Source organism: Odocoileus virginianus, chromosome 1 (genome assembly GCF_023699985.2).
Source record: "Odocoileus virginianus isolate 20LAN1187 ecotype Illinois chromosome 1, Ovbor_1.2, whole genome shotgun sequence".
Taxonomy (NCBI): Eukaryota; Metazoa; Chordata; class Mammalia; order Artiodactyla; family Cervidae; genus Odocoileus; species Odocoileus virginianus.
In genome coordinates, this window is record NC_069674.1 from 23,680,161 (window position 1) to 23,698,939 (window position 18,779).

Genomic DNA, 18,779 nt, shown 5'->3' on the forward strand with positions numbered 1-18,779 from the left:
GTCTTTAATGTCCTGTGATTTTAGGAAATTCTGTAAATAGCTTGGATTTAGTTCAGTTTACTCAAATGAAATGTTTAAGGTCTGCTAGAGTGTCTGCTGGTTTAGTATCTTTATATATATAATAAGTATAGGGAAATCATAGTCTTGAAGTATACTTAGAATACTGTGTTATTTAAACCAAAGTCTAACAGAATGTCTACAACTAGAAGCTGCTAATGAAACTAAATCCAAAGTTATGACAAGGGAAACTCATTCTCACTTGAAGCTGTGTCACTTAAGAGAACTCAAAGCCATTCAAGGCAAGGTGAAGGCAGCACCTTTAGATAATTCCAAACAGGGCCAGAAATCAGCATTTCCAAATACTTCAGAAAAGTCCACAGAAGTGTTTCAAAGACTTTTATGCAAAAGAATATCTATCTTCCTGCATCAGTGAGTGGTAGTGCCCATCATCAGTTCCTATGTAACACAAAGACAAAGGCAAGTCCATACACTTGATCAGATGTCAAAGGAATGGGAGGTGGACCATCAGGTCACCTTACAGCTTCTGCTGGCTTTTTACTATGTGCTGTTCACCAATGTGAGTCAGGTGGACTTTAGTGAGAGAATAGTGTCTGGTGGCCAGGACCTCTTTTGGGCATTTCTTCCTAAGTGGATTACACAACAGATAAGGAATAGGGGAGGTAATACAGGGGAGCTACTCTTTCCAGCTCAGAAGGAGTTGATGAAGCCCATATATGCATTCAAGAAGCCCATGGGATCCTCTAGCTGTGGATAGTGGCTAATGTGGTCATCCAGAATCGACACTGTGGACCGCGGCAGCGTTTTCCTAGTGGAAGAGAACAGCATGGAGGTGAACTTGAGGCTGGAGGGAGGGACAGGGGTGTAAGCCAGTGGGCAGCCCTAGTAAATGCCCCTGCGGACATACCACACTGGAAAGAACCAACAAAGAGCTTATTCACCTTCTACTTTAGAATTGTATCTTTAGGCAGATAAACATGCCAATTCCATTTATAATGTATACAGACTAGTTTTTAAATATTCCAACAGGCCACCATGTGAAAATACAACACCCATGCAACACAGGTCAGAGCAGGATGACTTCCAACTCCTTAGGGAAGTGGCCACTCAGCAACTCACTGTCCGAGTAAAGACAAAAGACCTTGCTTACCCTGAGGAGAGGAGAGGGTAGTCTGCTTAAAGTTAAATGCAAGCTATTTACTACTGGGTTGTTTCTACTAGGCCATGTGAAGGTATGGAACATTTTTATGTGACATTGTCAGTCAAGCACTCATATTCCGACACCTTCCGACTAAGTACCTAGACAGAAGAACAACCTGAGAAGGCACTTTTCCATAGCTCATTCTTCCCGCAGAGTCTCCTCAGCTGAGGCCAATGAGTTGGCTTTACAATCAAACTTAAAGCAAACATTTAAAATATATCCACTTCCATTCCTTGGTTCACACAATAGCTTTTTCCTTACCTGTACACCTTGGAACATGTAGAGTGATACATGTTGACTGATAACCATGATAGTGAAAACAGACTGTATAAACCAAGAGAATGTATAACTGAATTTCTTGATCTTTACATTATGTGAGAGTTAAGATTTCCCCAGTTCATCCTCTATTAAGTGTTTCCTAGATGAATAATATAGCCAGTGAGGTCAGACAGGCCAGAGCAACAGCCCTCAACAGGCAGTCCTGTTCACCACTATCAGGAAAACAAAGACCCCTGAGGGAGACTCACCTGTACAGCTCCAAAAACTCGGGATAGGGGTTCACCGGATCCAGGGGCCCATAGATAAAATGAACTAGGAGAGGGGAGAGGAATGAATTATTAACAGCTCTCACACCATAAAATTACCCCTCAAAAATTTTTTCTTTAAATGATTTTTTAATAATAGAAAACCTAGCTTCTTTCAATAAGTAGTTTACAAGGAACATATGAGAATAAGCCTAAAAATTAGTCCATTTGAGACCTTTTCACCTAAAACACCCATTCAATCTCTTCATCTCTTCTTTGCCCTGGACCAAAAGGAATAAGCCCCACTTCCAACATTTCCACTTTATAAATCCAGGAGACTGTCATTCTTTTAAGTCTCTCTTCACTTATAATTGACCCTTGACATTTGAAATCAACCAATGATATTTTGAGCACTAATTATTCTATGTGAGACCATGCACTGTTTTTAAATCCATATCAATGAAAAGACAAATGAGCAGAAACCACCTATAAGCCTCTAGATTAGTAATCTAAACAGTCTGTCATCCCAGCAATCCAGCACTGAATGTGGCAACTACTGACAATGCACAGCACAGAAAGTGGTCTCATCACACTCCTCATGGACACCAACGCCTTCTGCAATAGGAACTCAAATGTTTTATATACTTCTCTACAACACACATCACTGGTTGCCAGATTAAATAAGGGTGGCCAGTTATATCTGAACTTCAAATAATAATTTTTTCTTACTATGTCTCAAAGACTGCACAGCATATACTTATCCTATATCTGTTGTTTATCTGAAATTTATTTTCAAATTTAGCTGGGTATCTTGATTTGCTAGGTCTGGCAATTACTTAAGCCCATGGTCCCTCAGTTTTCCTGCCAGGAAGTAACACAGAAATACTCACTGGGAATAGATACAGAGGCAAGGGCTCCCACCCAGCGTCTCCTAAACTTCTTCCTCTGATTGATGTACTGCAAGAGACTGTGGGACAGACAAGTTGGCAAGAGTAAAACAAGAAACTTCTATTCTTATATGGATGCAAAGGCCTGACGGGAACCACAAGGAACACAATCTATGTTTTCTTAATCCAGAACCACCTTGCCATTCCTGGGAATGACCCACTTAACTTACTCATTTCTCTTAACCTCTTAGAGTTCACTACTATGTAGCTATGGCAGTGATCATACCTACTATCAATGTTAGAATTAATGGTTCTCTGTGTTTATGAAGCAGGAACAGATCTAGGAAGGCTGGAAATTACTTTGGATTAAAAGTGACTAAAGTCTGAGTCTAAAGTTCTGATTTTGGCTCCACCACTAACTAGCTCTGTGAATCAAAAGTTGTTAGTAACCTTTCACCTCAGTTTTCTCATCTTTAAGAGGACTCAACTACATAATCTGTAAATTGACATCTACTTCTAAAATTCTCAGTGTAAAAGTTCATGAGCACAAAGCTTCATCTCCTGCATTATCCACAGATAAAATGGAGGAGGAGCCCTTTCCCTCCGGTGTAAGATGTCAGAACTCAAACTCGTGTGCCCTAAAAACTGTGCCTGGCATTGTTTTTGTGAACTTAAAACTTCACCTTGTAGAAATATTTACTTTCTTGAAATATTTACTTTCTTTAAAATACAAGAGGTCTTTGTTTTCCAATTTTTTTTATATTAAAATGAATGTTCAAGGATCCCAGGTGAGTTTGAGGTGAGGAGGAGGACTGACTCCTTCAACCTTACAATTCCAAACAAGAGCTACACTGGAAGCTACACTGACCCAGTTGGCAAAGAGGCCGTATCCCAAGCAGTTGTGGATATCCTATCTCAAGGTCCCTCTGTGAAAGCAGCTACATTCTCATTTGAACCAAAGGATGGGAATTCTTTGTACAAGACAGAGAATCCTCCCTTCTCAGTCCCTGTTGCTATAGAAAGAATACCAAAAAGTAAGAAATCTGTACTTTGAGAGAGGAATTAGGCACCTTTCAGAATTATGATTATACATTTTGAAGCACTTACTATTGACAAAAGGTTCAAAGACAATTTACCAGTCAGTTGGCTGGTTACAAACTGAATTAGCACTAGAATTTGCAGCTGTTTATCCAAACCTTTTGTCCCAAATGGCTTAGGCTCAGTGGTAACTATTCTCAATTTCTTTCTTCTTAGAAAGTACAGAGCAGGACTTCTTGGTTTGCCTCGTACGTCATAAGCACTCTTCTTGAAGTTATGAAAGCAAAGAACAGAACACAATCCCACATCTTTTCCCTACTTCCCCAAAAAAGTGTCTCTGGAAACCAAAACAAGGGTTATTTCTTACCTGTCGATAACCAAGTTCCCGTCATTGTTGCGTATCCCTGCCCACATGTCCCACAGCTCACTCTCAGAAGGTCGGGTGTATGGCCCAAAGACGGGGGTTAGACTGAGTAAGTCCAAAAAAAGAAGAAAGGATAAGTGTGAGAAGAGCTCAGTACATCAAGTATGATTGGCACTTCAGGTCACATATGTCCAACCCTTGACTTGTTTTTATGAGTTCCTCCTACTACTTGCCTGGCAAGTGGTCAACACCTTTAAAGTATCAAGCCCTAAGATCTGGCCCAGAGCTTTAATGCAGAAACTTTTCACTACACTGTTCCCAGGCTGAAGTAAGTCCATCTTTAACACTAACTTACCCTCGAGAGAATACGAAGAAGTTCATCAACCGTGTGAGGATGGGTGACAGCATGCCTCCATCTTTGAGAAGCTATAGGTATAAAGTGAAACTCAGGATTGCAAAGAAAGAAGACAGCTAGCCAGGATAAAACATTTTATACTAGGAACACAAAAGGACTTTAACTAAATCCACCAGCTTTCAGTTTCTTGATTTGCTTACCCACATTCTTTTCTCATAGATGACAAACCTACTTCTAATTTCCTTTAAGATTATATTCTACACTGATATATTTGACTTTAGGATCCCAATTTGCTCAAACATCATGCTAATGTCTTTAGATAGCTGTATTTCTCCAAAAATAGTTATTGATCTCATTTTCAGAAATAAAGCTTTGTTTATCTAGGGTTACTTCTACTGCTTTGCTTTTCCTTTTTTAAGGAAAAAATTAACTTCATTAACATACAAGTTCAGCAAGAAATAGATTTTTTAACCACAGCCTGTGGCAGCAGGTTTGGGCCCTTATAAAGGTCCCAGCATTACTTCGATCAGTATAAATTTGAAAAACTATTAAAGAGCTGGTCGATGGAGTAACCAACCTTTTGTAGAAGGAGAGGACGGTGAGTCTCAGGAAATATACCTGTAGGAGAAGAGACTTAAGTTAGTCGTTTACCAACAATTTTAGGCCAAACACAGACTCAGAGGTTAGTCACCCTATTAGTCACCTTAGTGGCTTTTACTGCCAAAAACAGAATTACAAAAAACTTAGTACTGTCGTTTATTAATTCTCCAGGGAACTGTGTTTACCAGATCAGATTCTATCCCACTGGGATTACTTTCCCCACTGCAGAGAAAAGGGAAGAGTATGCCTCAGTCATCCACACTGGCGATGACTAGACCTGCTCCCCTCAGCAATTCCACCCATTCCTTGGGATGCATAGCGTTGTTACTGTTTCGGGCTGCAAGGAAACCAGAGATTTTTCAGGAAGTGTAGGTCCTTAAACCTAGTTTTTCCATTTCCATTTTTTTTGTCCCAGAGTCCATGGGAGAAAGCTATGAGCATGACTGATAAAAAGACAGATTCTTCTCCCCATCTGCCCTTAAGGTAGTGGGGGGACACCTGGATATATTCATGGATTTACAAGCCAGGTTCAATGGCAGGCAAAGAATAGGAAACAACTCCAAAAGGTCTAATTATGGGTTCTCAAACTCCCAACTGAAACTTGGCACTACTGTGAACTGAAAGTTTCTGACACAAACCATGACAGTGGCACGAGTGGCTGCATCGCCACTGTCTGCAGAATCTACTGTAGTTGTCGCAGAGATGGTGAGGCATCATCTGCACTCCCCACTGCTTCTAATCAGAGGTGTTACCAGACCCACCATGAGATCTTGCTGGACTATGCATTAAACACATTTAAAAATCTTACTATACCCTATCTTACGGTAACACACCTTTTTATTAACTTATATCAAGATAATCAGTTTCCTTTGTAATCTTATTTTCTATATTCAAAAACATTATTCTGAGAAAGGGTCAGGAAATCTCTTCAGACTACGAAAGTGATCATGGCACAGGAGAGGTAAAGATCCACTCCTCTCTGTGGGTCTGTTTGCAGTACCATCAGACAACCATTTAGATGTCACTGCCATTTCTAAACATGTCCCTTCTAGGCTACACCTGCTTCCCACCCTCCTCCATGCAATTACCTCCATTTGACAGACACAGACTCTTGATTGTAAGCCGACCAGATCGATTCTGCTTGAATCTAGAGAGGGGAAGGAAACACACAGCTAACTGAGCCAGTGAAGACGAACTCCCAAGAGGGAAAGGGGCCAGAAAGAATGTACTTCTACCATCTTAGATGAGTGAGACCTGTAGGAAAGTCACGGCCTCACTGACCTGTAGAGCAGCTCCTGAGCCACCGTGTCCCCGTAGTCGTGAGACAACAGGTTGATCCTGCGGCTCTGGAGCCCCAGATGTCGCAGAAGCGCCTCCACAATGCTGGCCTGCTCGAATATGGAATAGTGATGCGGCCTCTAGGGAAAGGAGAGCCCAGACACACAGGATGAGGTCTGTCTGCCAGGCCAATCCCTCCATCCTCACCTACCCCCACCCCTCAACGCTGTACCATCTAGATGCTGCTTACCGGTTTGTCACTGAAGCCAAAGCCTAGGAAATCAAGGGCAATCACTCGATGAAACCTGAGGGTCAGACCTTCCCAAATCTACAAGAAAGAAAAGGATGGTTTGGTCCTTCTAATCCTACTCCTCCTCGTCTCCAACCTACAGGAACAAAAGAGTTTCATCCCTATCTCAGCTTAACAAACAGCCTTTGATAAAGGGAAAGTCTCATGAAACCACCACAGGCCCACAAATGATCCTCTCGGAAAGTGCTTTATTCCTAATAATTAATCTCCATTGAGGGAGGAACTCGAGCACTTTTTAACTTGGCAATGATCCCTCCCAGACTGCCAAAGACTTTTTTTTTTAACTCCCTTACAGTAAATGAGAAACTGTTCTACATTTAATCCTATTTTATTAAGCAACTCAGATATGTAAAAGCCTTCTGCTATTGCAAGAAAATCCTTGATTTTGGATTTTAAAGGCATAGTAGGACCTAGAAGTCTGATTTTATTACCTTGTACCAATCATAGCTGGATGTTGGAAAGCCATGTAAAAGCACGACTATCTCTGGACTTCCGACCACACCCACAGAGTCTGGGAAGGAGAGAGAGCAGTTAGGCCAACTCTGTAAGAAAATAACTTTGAAAATGTAAAAAAAATCTAATCTGGTATAAAGGTCAAGAAACCCTGACCAAATTAATGACATTAAAATAATAGATTTCTTTTTAAAATGCAAGCTTATTGCTTTAGTAGGTAAGAACAGGCATTTGATATCTATTTTCTTTTATCCAGTATATTCAAAAATTGTAAATACGGCCAATAGTTTATAAAAACTTTAAGTGGAGCATAGTTTATAAAAATACTGAATCACTAATGTTCTACACTGAAGCTAATTGTAAATCAACTATATTTCAAAATGTAAATAGCTCACTTTATATGAAAATACTTGATGGCAGACTGCTTACTTTCACCTAGGTTTTTAAAGTATTTCCCTATTTCTCCCTTTATTCTGTATTATTGTTATGTAAACTGCTTTTCCACACAGTAAAGTTTCACAGTTATTAAAAGCACACTCACAATTTACAAACTACAAGTTCTGTGTACCTATTAGTCACGAACAGCCTCACAAACATTCCCTGAAATGGAGTAACTCTTCCTCAATTCAGTGAGCTCAGTTTATGCTGTTTGCCCAACACTGACATTTCCCTCATTGGAGACTCAGTCGAATATTAAAAGCGTAACGCTCGACTACTGCAAAATTCTAACAACTGTAAAAAAGGTTAATCAACATAATCATGATCATGTTTTAATGTATAAACATTTTTATATTAGCCAAACATTTAAAGAGTAAGTAGCCTTGCTAATAGTATTAGATTAAAAGTGATAGATTCATATACCACCACTGGCATGAGAATTTGATAATAAGGTTTATAAAAATAATGTGTTAGAAGCAATTAAAAATTTTATATGCTTTAGCCTAGAAGTCTTATTCTTGAGAATCCATGCAAATAAGTCATTTCATTTACAAGTAGCACTGTTTGAAAAAAAGGAAAAAATTAACACATACATGAAGTTTTCCCCTCAACATTAACTATTTAAAGCCCTGAAAAACTGAAAACAATGTAAGTAACCAACATAAAGAAAATTATATACTTACTTTTTATTGAATACAACAAATGAGAGGAGGTCAGGAGCAATAATGAAAAACGGTTTATGACAAACATTTTTCGTTATTGCTCTTGACCCCCGCCCAAAAGTAATCTTTTCCGATCTCATTTTTCATTTTCTCTACCTATAAAATGAGAAGAACAGCACCTCCCTCCAAGTACTGTTGTAAAAATTAAATGAAATAATGAAGGTTGAAAACATAATTCAATGTCTAGCATAAGGTTATTAGCAGTCAATAAGTAGCAGTCATGACAATAATTATTAGCAATTTATACAAAGGTATAATATTTAAATCACATTCAGTTATGCATATAAGAAATAATCTTTATAGAAAAATAAATTCCCGGATGGGGGAGGAACAGAACCACTGTTAGCTGTGTCTATGAATGCTGTTTATATTACCTGACACTAGGGGCGCTCACAAGAGAAAGCTAGTGCTGTCCATCAATGCAAATCAGACCACAAAGTAAATGCACAAGTCAGTCTGCAGACTGGAATCTCAATTCCACCACCCTTTCTCCCTCCCAGCAGTTTTCTGTGAGCTTCCCTGCTGTCAAGGTAACAAAAGAAATTAGTCCATTCCTCCAAATGAACACTGCACAGAAAAAAATAGGGTTTTTGCCTCCATCGCGGAGGGGCGACAGAGACCAGTGGACGCAAAATAACTCCCTCGGTGGGACGCGTGGGACCTTTTACATGCAGTGTTCCAAAGAGCCCTGTTCTTACCTTGGTAGAAGATGCGCAGTCCCTTGTAGGTGAAAAATTTGCCTGACGACTTCCATGAGTGGAGAGCAGGGGAAAGCTGCGGGGGCGGGATGTGCAGATAGGCTGCAAGCAGGGGCACCACCAACAGCCCCACCTGGACCCACCACTCCCGCATCCTGTAGGAAAATCAGAAACCTGGTGTAAGCAGTCAGGTGACACTGTGCACGACCCTGCAAGCCCCAAACTGGTAAAGTAGGGTCGGGAATTTCTGCACCATGTGGTGACTACCTTGTCCCCCATGTCAACCATGGCAGAAAATTTACCAAGAAAAGTGCTCTCTGCCTCCTACGGCCATTGCCATATTTGGTCGTCGTTCTAATTTTCAGGGAAAAATAGATTATTTTCATACCTAACCTTCCCCCTCAACTTCTCCCCACTTTAACTCTGCAGCCCCTCCCCTTGTGCTGTAGGGGGTTTTATATAAAGCAAAAGGAAGACAAGTTACTTAAGTAACTACATTGGCTTTTTATCAAGGCATTCCTGAGGGGTTAGGGGTCTTTCCCTCATATTTACTCTAAAAGCTCTACCACCTACCCACTGGCTCCCCACCAATAAAATGTTTTACATATATATTTTTTTAATTCATTAAAAAAAAATACATAGTGACATCACATGTCCTTAAGCAGAAAGCTGCTCTTGATTTTCTAATATTTATCAACCCTCTGACTCCAGTGAAGCCCAGTTTGATACTACTATATAGATTTGTGCTGAGAAACTGCTAGGGGTAAAGAGTGAAAATAAGAAGATAGATGCTTTGTACATTCCAACATAAGCAGCTTTGTCATGACCCTGAATATCTAATCTCTTGAGGCAGTGGAGCAGCAGATTTTATTTCTGCTTTTCTTAGCAGACTCTTAAGGAAGTACCCTTATTTATTTAATTTCTTAGCATGCCCCTTACTCCCCATCTACCCCCACACCCAAAAGGAGGCAGAGAATCTGAGAACTGATTTTATTTTGGGGAGAAAGGCAGTGATTTACACACCCAACTTTCCCATGCCCAGGACTTTGAAGGTCCAGGTCAGTTTATCCACAATGACAAGTGCTAAACAGGAATTAGAAACAGTTCCCTCAGTTTCTAGCTTATGACTCCTGAGGGTCACCAAGGAAAGAATTATCAGTAGAATGGATATTCTCTTAAAAATAGCCAGAATGGAAATACCTCCTAAGAATCACCAAGAACACAGAACTATAAATAAGGGGAATTAATTGTGAAAGCCCAGGTGGAAATGGCTTTGTCTGGACACAAACCCTTCTACCATATTACCTGTAATCTGGTCACAATCCCTAACAAACTAATATTTATTTAGAGTTTTTTTTTTTTTTTAATAAACTCTGTGGTTTTATGTCCACAGAGAATCTCAGCTCCTTTGCCTGTTTTAAGGCATACCAAGGCAGTCTTTTTTTTTTTTTTTTTTTTGCCCCTCTGAAGTATATGTCCATAAAATAGTCAGTGACTTGGTTCTATCTTTTAAGGTAGAAAGATGAAGAAATGATTAGAAAAAGTGCCCTGAACATGATCATTATATCGCAATATTCACCCCATAACAGTAGTAGACTGCATCCCATTATCTCCTTAAAAGGTGAGGTGACAAAAGGTATTATTAGGTTTAGGTTATCATTTCTCCGTGCTACCTGTCCTGGACTTCAGCTCACACATTTTCACCTGCGCATTTCATCCTTCCTGATCTCCCCATACTTATTCATTTACAGGTTCCAGCAGCCGTGTGTCTGCAGTGACTCAGCAGAGTCAGGGAAGGGATACTAGAGGAGAGGAGCAGGAGGCGGCTCCCCCTCCATTCTTGGGGTTGGAGTGAGGGGGGGCAGTGGTAGCCGCAGGAATGAAAAAACACCACCATCCGCCACCTCTTCCTTCTCATTTACTCTAAGAAAGCAAAGAGGCAACCCCTCACGAAGCCATAAATTTAATTACTTCAGTAAAAATGCCCCTAATAATATTTTAGGATTGTTAGTATGAAAGCAATCAGGCAGTCAGTAGGTAAAATGGATTAAACATTTTTGACTAAAATCTCCATTATTTGATGAGCCAAAAATTAAGAATATAAATTCAGCAAATGCCAGTAACAAACCTTCCAGAAATTAAGGAACATTTACGAACCTTTATTTATCTTGTAAATAGGAAAAATACACACATTTAATACTATGAAACCTGCCCACTTTACAGCATCGCAGTGAGACTATGAACTACTTTGTGCATGTATGTGTGTGCTAAGTCGCTCAGTCACGTCCGACTCTTTGCGACCCCATATACTGTAGCCCACCAGTCTCCTCTGTTCATGGAATTTTTCAAGCAAGAATACTGGAGTGGGGATCTTTCCTCCTCCAGGGGATCTTTCCAACCCAAGGATGGAACCTGCGTCTCTTGCGTCTCCTGCATCAAATGGAGGATTCTTTACCACTGCGCCATTTAGGAAGCCCACTATTTTGTAAACCAGTGCAAATAATTCATGTGTAATATTATGACAGTTTGGTCACATCATTCTCACTTGGCTTCCTGTTACTTAAATCTAAAGAATACTTACGCCTTGGTGATAACACACTGCCAGTTCTAGTCACACCTATGCGGTAACTCATGCCACAGCGACCGCAGGGTCTTCAAACCCTAAATCACGGCAAGGCAACACCGGGGTCTTGAAATTCTAAATCGCGCCAAGATGATGCAGGGGTCTAGAAACCCTATTTCGTGTCAGGGTTATATCAGGTGTTAAAATCCTAATTCACGCCAAGGCGAAACCCAGGTCCAGAAACCCTAAATCGCGCCAAGGTGATAACAGGGTCTAAAAATCTTAAGTCGCGTCGAAGTGAAACCCAGGTCTAGAATCACTCAATCACACCAAGCGGGTACTGGGGTCTAAAAATCGTCAATTGTGCAGGGGTGACGCCAGGATCTAAAAATCTTCAATCGCACCATGGCAATGCCGGGGTCTAAAAATTCTCAATCATGTCAGGGTGATACTGAGGTCTAAAAATTCTAAATTACATCAGAGTAGTACTAGGGTCTAAAAATCTTAACCCTGAGGCATACCAAGGTCTAGAAACCCTAAATCTCACAGGGCGACGCCCAGGGTCCAGAAATTCTAAATTTCATCAGAGCAATACCGGGGTCTAGAAATCCTAATTCAGGAAGCTCCAGCGTTCTTCTGAACGGTCTACGGCATACCGGCGAGACATCTCCTCCCAAGCAGGTAGAACGGGCTCAGAGGACAAGAACGCATGCCCCCCGACCTCCCGAGATTTTCCCCTCCACTGCAGGAGTCGCAGTCCGGTAGCCCAGCTCTGACCAGCAACGTCTTACCCGCTAGCCCACACCCCATTTGTGGACAGAGGCTCCAAGCCAAGCACACACTGCCACCGCCACCCCACCCCCGGCGCCCGCCACGCACCCACCTGCGGAGACGATCTCGGCGCACCATGGTGGTGTCTTAGCCCATGCCGCCTGCACACCGGCCCAGAGCAAACGGCGCGCTGCAGCGCCCGCAGCCGTGCAGGGCTGGCCGGCGGCGGGGCGCAACCCACGGCCCAGGAGGGCGGCGCGGCCGCGGCAGGCAGCCACCGGGGTGGGCGCTGCGGCAATGCGCGAAGGCGCGGTTGCCGCAGAGGAGGCGCCACCCGCCGGGATGCACCAGGAGGTGCTCGTGGCCACGGCAGCGCCGAGCGAGTGGGCACCGACTTTTAGAGCCCACCCGCGCCCCGCCCCTGGCCCGCCCACCGCGCCGCAGTGCCCCTCCCGCTGAAGCCACCACCCCTCCCCGCAGCCCTGCTGCTGGCATGAGGAGGGGGCGCCCCTCCTAGAGCAGCTCCTGGAGGAGGGGGGGCACGTTCAGGGGTGTTGACCCCACCAGCACCCCACTGCTCCCTCACGGCCCCCTACCCTGAACCACAGGTTCTTAAAAAAAAAAAAACCCTCCTCTGGCGAATTAACAATGCAGGTAGAGACCACAAATTCCTGAAACCCCCTACACCTTCCCCAGACCACCCATAAGCCCCCAGCCCCAAACGTGGCCGCTCGACCTCAGATGCAGTGAGACCCAGGGCTACGGGCTGCTGCTTTTGCCTGGCGATCCTCGCGGAGGTGGGGGGGTGGGGACAGTGAACCTAACGGCACAAGCGCCCGCGGCAAAGCAGCGGTCCGTGAGCTCCCACCACCACCTAGGTCCCTAAATGTGGGGATCTAAGCCGAGCTGGGCCTACCTCTGAGGTAATCGGCGGATTCGTGGGACTGCCGATTAGAAGCAAAAGAAAAAAGGGCGGGGGGGGTGGGGGGGCGGCAAAACTTGCGGAAAACCCAGGCTCTCTTTCGCGCGCGGCCACGGCGGCGGGCTTGTCCTCTGCGGCAGCGCGACGTGGTCCGCACGCCCGAGCCCTGCCGCAGCCCTCCCGCGGCACCCACTCCCAGCACTGGCGCGACCCGAGCCAGGAGGGGTGATCGGCACAGGAGATGAGACTAAAGCGCCCTTTATTTGTGTAAGACTGAACCACAATGCGAGGGTCCCAGTGATACCGAAAAGAGGGAAGGATTCCCCCCCCCCCCCCCCCTTCATCCATAATCCTTTAAAAGGCATTTACCTTTGAAGAGAAAAATGTAGAGAATCAGAGTGTGTTCCGTTTTCTGGCTGTAAATGGAAATCCTGACAAACGTGCGGGCTGCGGTGCCGGCTCCCTCCAGCGGGGGCGCTGCAGGCCTCCCTTCCACTCGCGCCCACCGCGGCCGCTCCGCTGCCCAGAGAGCGGGCGAGCTAGAGTTCCGACATCCCGGGCTTGAAAGGCCCGGCCAGCCGAGACCACCGGGCGCCTCACGGGGTGCCAGGGAGCTGAGGGGCGCCAGTCGGACACAGGAGAAACCGCTGTCTGTGAACATGGTCACCAAAACCGTGCGGCGCGGTCCAGGGTACACCTCTACTGATGTTGCCTCAGAGGTTCCTGAAGCAATGCTAATGGAGCACCTCCAGAATGCTAAGAGGTAGCGGTGCAAAGGCCAAGGAGAAATGACCCCGGGCACCCCCCCCCCCCCCAAAGCAAGATGCTGACCATCTGGTAGGGATGACACCCAAGAAATGACAACGGCTTAAAATTTCCCTTTAATTTCCTGGCAACGTTTTGTGACAGGTTGGTCCCCTCCCCTCAACACACATGCCCCTCAAAGGCCGAGCCCAAGTATTATTCACCTTTTGTATCCCCAAGAGCCCGCCAAGGCACTGGCCACAAAGCAGGCCCCTAATAAATACTGCATGAATAAGTGCAAGAATTTGAGGGCACACAGGGGAGGAAGTAATTAAGGGGAGGGGGAAAGGGTTGTTTCGAATGATGAATAGACATTTACCAGGGACAAAGGACATTCTAACCAGAGGGGACGGCATTCGAGAAGCACCGGAGGTGCAGGACCGCATGACCTTTGGGGAAAATTGCAAACCCTTTGGGCTACGACGCTGAGAGGCAAAAAAATTAGGCTAGAAGGAGTATTTCATCCTAAGGAGTTTACAATTTGTCCTAAAGAATATGAGGAGCCACCGCTGGATTTAAACCCTTTACGGCCTTAATTGGTTACTTAATGAAATTTCAATTACTCCCCTTAACAAGCGGAGGATTACCTATTTTAACGAACCGCCACCTTTTAAGGACGGAATTAATTACTGAGCAAAATTTAAATCAGTCCTTTCAACAAAATAAAGACTTTTCCTATTTTAACTAAGAGAACAATATAAAACAAACTTGGCATTATAGTTTCTCATAGTTATTGTCAATGGAATCTACGAGTCCTACAAACAATTCCCTACTTTTATTCCCACCACACCAGAAGCACCAGCATCCAAGATGAAGGTAATTTTGTATTTAATGGACTGCGTGTTCACAAAGGATCTTACTCTGAAAGCCAAGGAACATGTCCACCCACATGGAACAAGTGGGCAGACAGGAGGGGAGCCCGCTGGGGTGGGGGAAGGGCAGGGACCAAGGGAAGTGCTTAAAGATACGTGAAATTCTGATGCTCTCCACAAACCCTCCCAGACACAAGGCTAGGAAAACCTTCCTTGGATAAGTAGGTTGAGAAGGACTTCAAGTTCCTAACTCGTTTAGGCGAAGGAAGCATTCCTGTTTGGAAGAACCTCCCAGCGCACAGGCAAGGAGTCTGAAAAATGCAGAGGATACCAGGAGAGATCAGCTTGGCTAAAGCTAGGAGAAAATGCTAGAGAATGTCCCAGGAGCCAAACAGTTAATGAGTTTTCTAACTGTGCTTGACTTACAGAGAGAAGCTTCCTCTACCAGGGGGAGAATCTGGCCCAAAGTATAAAACATTTTAAGTGCCTGAGAAAACATGTAACCATACATAAATCCAAAGCCTGCCTCTGGCTGGCTCTCAGTGCACTCTTTCAGTTCTTAGACACAAATACCACACTTGACCTAGATCACAGATAGCAGCATTCCCTAAACCCATAGCTTATCATACATTCTTGTCACATTCCAATTCTCAGACAGTCTCACAAAGTAAGACCTCAGATTTGTGCAAAGATGAGGGTAGAAAGTTTGACATTTATTAGCCTGCTGATGTGCAACAGCGGTGCGAGATCAGCAGGGCTGGCACTGTGGGTTCAATAATCATATTTTTTGAACCCCAGTTTGAGACCCCAGTTTATCATTACAATGACAAACACAAGAATATTTATGGAGACAACAGGACAGAACTGGGACTGCTACTTTCAAGAACCATAATTATCCATTCAAATAAACTAAAGAAGTTCAAGATGGGGGAAACCTGGTTGAACAGCAGCACATAAAGAGACTCGTGATTTTAGTTGACAGTGAGTCTGTGATATGTCTCCAAAAAACCCATAGCAGACTGTAGACTGTAATTAGAGAAGCACCCAGAATAAGCTAATCCTGCTCTATTTGCTAGTTAGATCTCACAGAAAGTGTTTTCTTTTGTTCTACAGACCAGATATTATTAAGAGAACCATAAACGGGAATTTTTTCAGAGAAGACTGACTAAAATGCATTGCAAATTATGTCACTGAAGGTGTAACAGCTGTCATATTTTAAACTCCTACTATAGCATGAATCCTTACTCAGTTTATCCCTAATTCTCATAATAACTCTATAGATGAGTATTTTCATCCACATTTTTCAGAGAAAGATACAGCAGCTCGGAGCACTGTTCGTATGTGAAGGACTGTGAACTGAACACAGATGTGTTCTGGCTCCAAAGCTGGCGTCCTTTCCACTACCCCACACTGCCTCCCTGTTTAAAATAACCGGGCATATTTAGTTGGAAGAAAAGAAGCCTTGTGGAGTGAGTGGAAGAAGGAAATGTGTTAGCAGTGCTCAAATATTTGTGGAAGCAGCATTAGATGTTTAGACATTTTATTCTGTATGGCTCCAATGAGTGCAAACTGTAGAGAAACAGATGTCGATTCAACATAAAGAATTTTCCAATAGTCAGGGTTGTCTAGAGAGACTGGGTATCTCAGCCATGTGGAGACATGACAAGTTAACCATCTCTAGGGACTGGGCAGTCCCGTGAGAGGTATGCAAGTTCTGGATGAATGCATGAATGACCTTTAAGGTCTTGTCCCATCTGATAGAAACTAAGGCTGAGAGAGGTGCTGGAACTTGGCCAGGGTGACCACCCCCCTCCCTGAAGGGTCAGATCCACAACAAGATCTTTCCTGGGTGTCCCTCAGCCCAGAGTGCTTTGTACAACATGATGCTTCAAGCCGAGGGCAAGACAAATTGAAGAAACTATCCATACAGTCATATCAACCTTCCTCTGAATTCAATTTAACCCATATATCCAAAAAGCCACTGGGGTCTTCCCTTCTTCTTCAGGCTCATTTTTGGGGAGAAGAAAGGGAGCTGAATAACCCATTAACCAGATAAGATGAACCTAAGAGACAGATTACAGTACTACTGAGCACCCCTAAAGTATCTTTACACACCCTGTGCATTACTGGGCACATCCCATAATCCCACATTCAGTCCTGTTTTGCTGTTTCACACCTGGAATACATCTTGCACACACAGATAAATGAGTTTAAGAAGTTGATGTGAATCCTATCTTGCATTTTTATAGTTCTTTACACTTTCATGTGTATTATCTCATCTGATGCTCATCACAGTCCTCTAAACAGCTTTTTTTTTCTTTTTTCAGTCAGACAAGCAATTTTCTAGCTGCCTGGGGAAGAAAGGGCTACAGCACACCACTCCCCCGCCCTTTTTTTTTAAACATTCCACAGTAGGTTATTCCTCAAGCCTGGATGAGTCAAACCAGAAGCCGGTGTTTTGCTTTTCCTCGATTGCGATCAACACCTCACACCTTCAGCTGTCCTCCTCCACCAGGCCCTCCAGTGCTCCCACCCCCTCTACTACCGCAGTGCTTTGTCACAAAGCTGCACGCCCCCCCCCCCCCGCCCCGAATTGGCTGCTCCAACTCCCAGCCAAAACCACCCACCCGGCGCCGCGCCCCCGGTATCCCCCCACCCCCAACATTCGCCCAGGCCGGTGTGGCTGGACCTTCCCAACCACCGAGGATGTCCCACAGCGGGAAGACGCAGCTTCCCGGGAACTCGAGACCCGATTTCCTGGAGGGGTGGTCAAGCAGGCTGAGCCTCGGACGAGGGTTAGGGGACTTTTGTGTTCTCGTCTGATCCTGAGGTTCTAGGATACGATGACTGAGGAGGACCTTGCCCGCGTGGCCCTCGAGTGGCGCTCACACCTCGTGCGGCCACCCACCAACCCCAGCGTAGTCCGGCATGCCTCGGCCAGTCCTCACGGCCTCCTGGGCCACTATCACTCACAGCTTGGCCCCAGGGTTGGTGTGGCCCACGCACACTAGTCACTTACCCCGAGTGTGCCCATTCCCACTCATCAGGTTGGCTGGGAGGGTAAAGGTGGAGGGACATTTCTTCCCTGCTAGTCTCTAGCTGATTTAGTTAAGACCTGGGCTACAAGACTCCATGTTTGGGGGACCAGGTTGCACATGCGCCTCCCGTGGTTAGCGCTCCTCGGTCTGACCCCGGTCTCAAGGAAGACCCAGCCAAGCCACCGAATACCCGGCTCTGGGCTAGAGCGTCACCACCTCCGAGCTCGTGCCCATCGCCCCCGACCCAACCTGTGCTGCTGCCTGTCGGGCGTCAGCGCCCGAAGGGTATGAAACAGCAGGCTGTGCCTCGAACAAGAAGAGGCTGAATAAACGAATAAACTTTTATAGGGCCCAATTTGCGTACTTTTATATGTGATAAAACTGAAGGCCAAGAAGTGATACTTTGATTAGTTATTAACTATGCCAAGATCTTTGGTGAGCCTTCCATATCTCAACTGTTTCCCTAACTTCATAGTTATCCTAAAGACTCCCAAATCTACGTCTCCAGCCCTTGCCTCTACCCCAAACTCTAGATCCATATATTTGACTGCCTTCTGTTCCTCTTCAGATAAATGAAGAGGCCCACTCACATCTTTTAAACCACAAGGGCTAAGTGAAATTCCTTACCCTTTCTGTATCTCCTCCTTCCCACACTACAAACTGATTCCTCCCCCTTCCCCAGAATCTGTGTTACCTTCTGTATTCTCTATCACTGTTAATGGCATCATTAGCCACTCCAATCTCCTCCAATACCTGTGGCCTAATGGAATGGGGCTAAAAGGCAAGCAGCCTTGGGTACAAATCTGAGAAATTTCCCTCCTTCCTCCTTCCCCTTTCTCTTCAACTTACCTCCAAAGTATCTTGAATTCATTTTACTTACCTCTATTTGCAACAAACAGTTCCCCCTTTTCAGGCTTCATTATCTCTCACCTGGATTACTGCCTCCTAATTGGTTTTCCAGGTCTCCACAATCACACCTTTCT

General features: G+C 44.4%; 1 protein-coding gene across 3 annotated transcripts; it reads right to left on the minus strand.

Moving 5' to 3' along the window:
- Window positions 1–383: 383 nt before the first annotated feature.
- On the minus strand, window positions 384–13,598 carry MEST (mesoderm specific transcript). Of its 3 annotated transcripts, none has more exons than XM_020880704.2 (12): window positions 13,512–13,598; window positions 8,887–9,041; window positions 7,007–7,086; window positions 6,516–6,593; window positions 6,269–6,405; window positions 6,076–6,134; window positions 4,965–5,005; window positions 4,388–4,458; window positions 4,036–4,137; window positions 2,634–2,710; window positions 1,747–1,810; window positions 384–826 (listed from the first exon to the last, which is right to left on the minus strand). In XM_020880704.2, the coding sequence occupies exons 2-12, from the start codon at window positions 9,038–9,040 to the stop codon at window positions 709–711; spliced, it is 981 nt and encodes a 326-aa protein (XP_020736363.1). In that variant the 5' UTR covers window position 9,041; window positions 13,512–13,598; the 3' UTR covers window positions 384–708. The 3 variants fall into 3 exon arrangements, with proteins under 3 accessions (XP_020736363.1, XP_020736365.1, XP_020736360.1); XM_020880706.2 differs by lacking the exon at window positions 13,512–13,598 and adding an exon at window positions 13,137–13,156; XM_020880701.2 differs by lacking the exon at window positions 13,512–13,598 and adding an exon at window positions 12,333–12,584.
- Window positions 13,599–18,779: the final 5,181 nt, after the last annotated feature.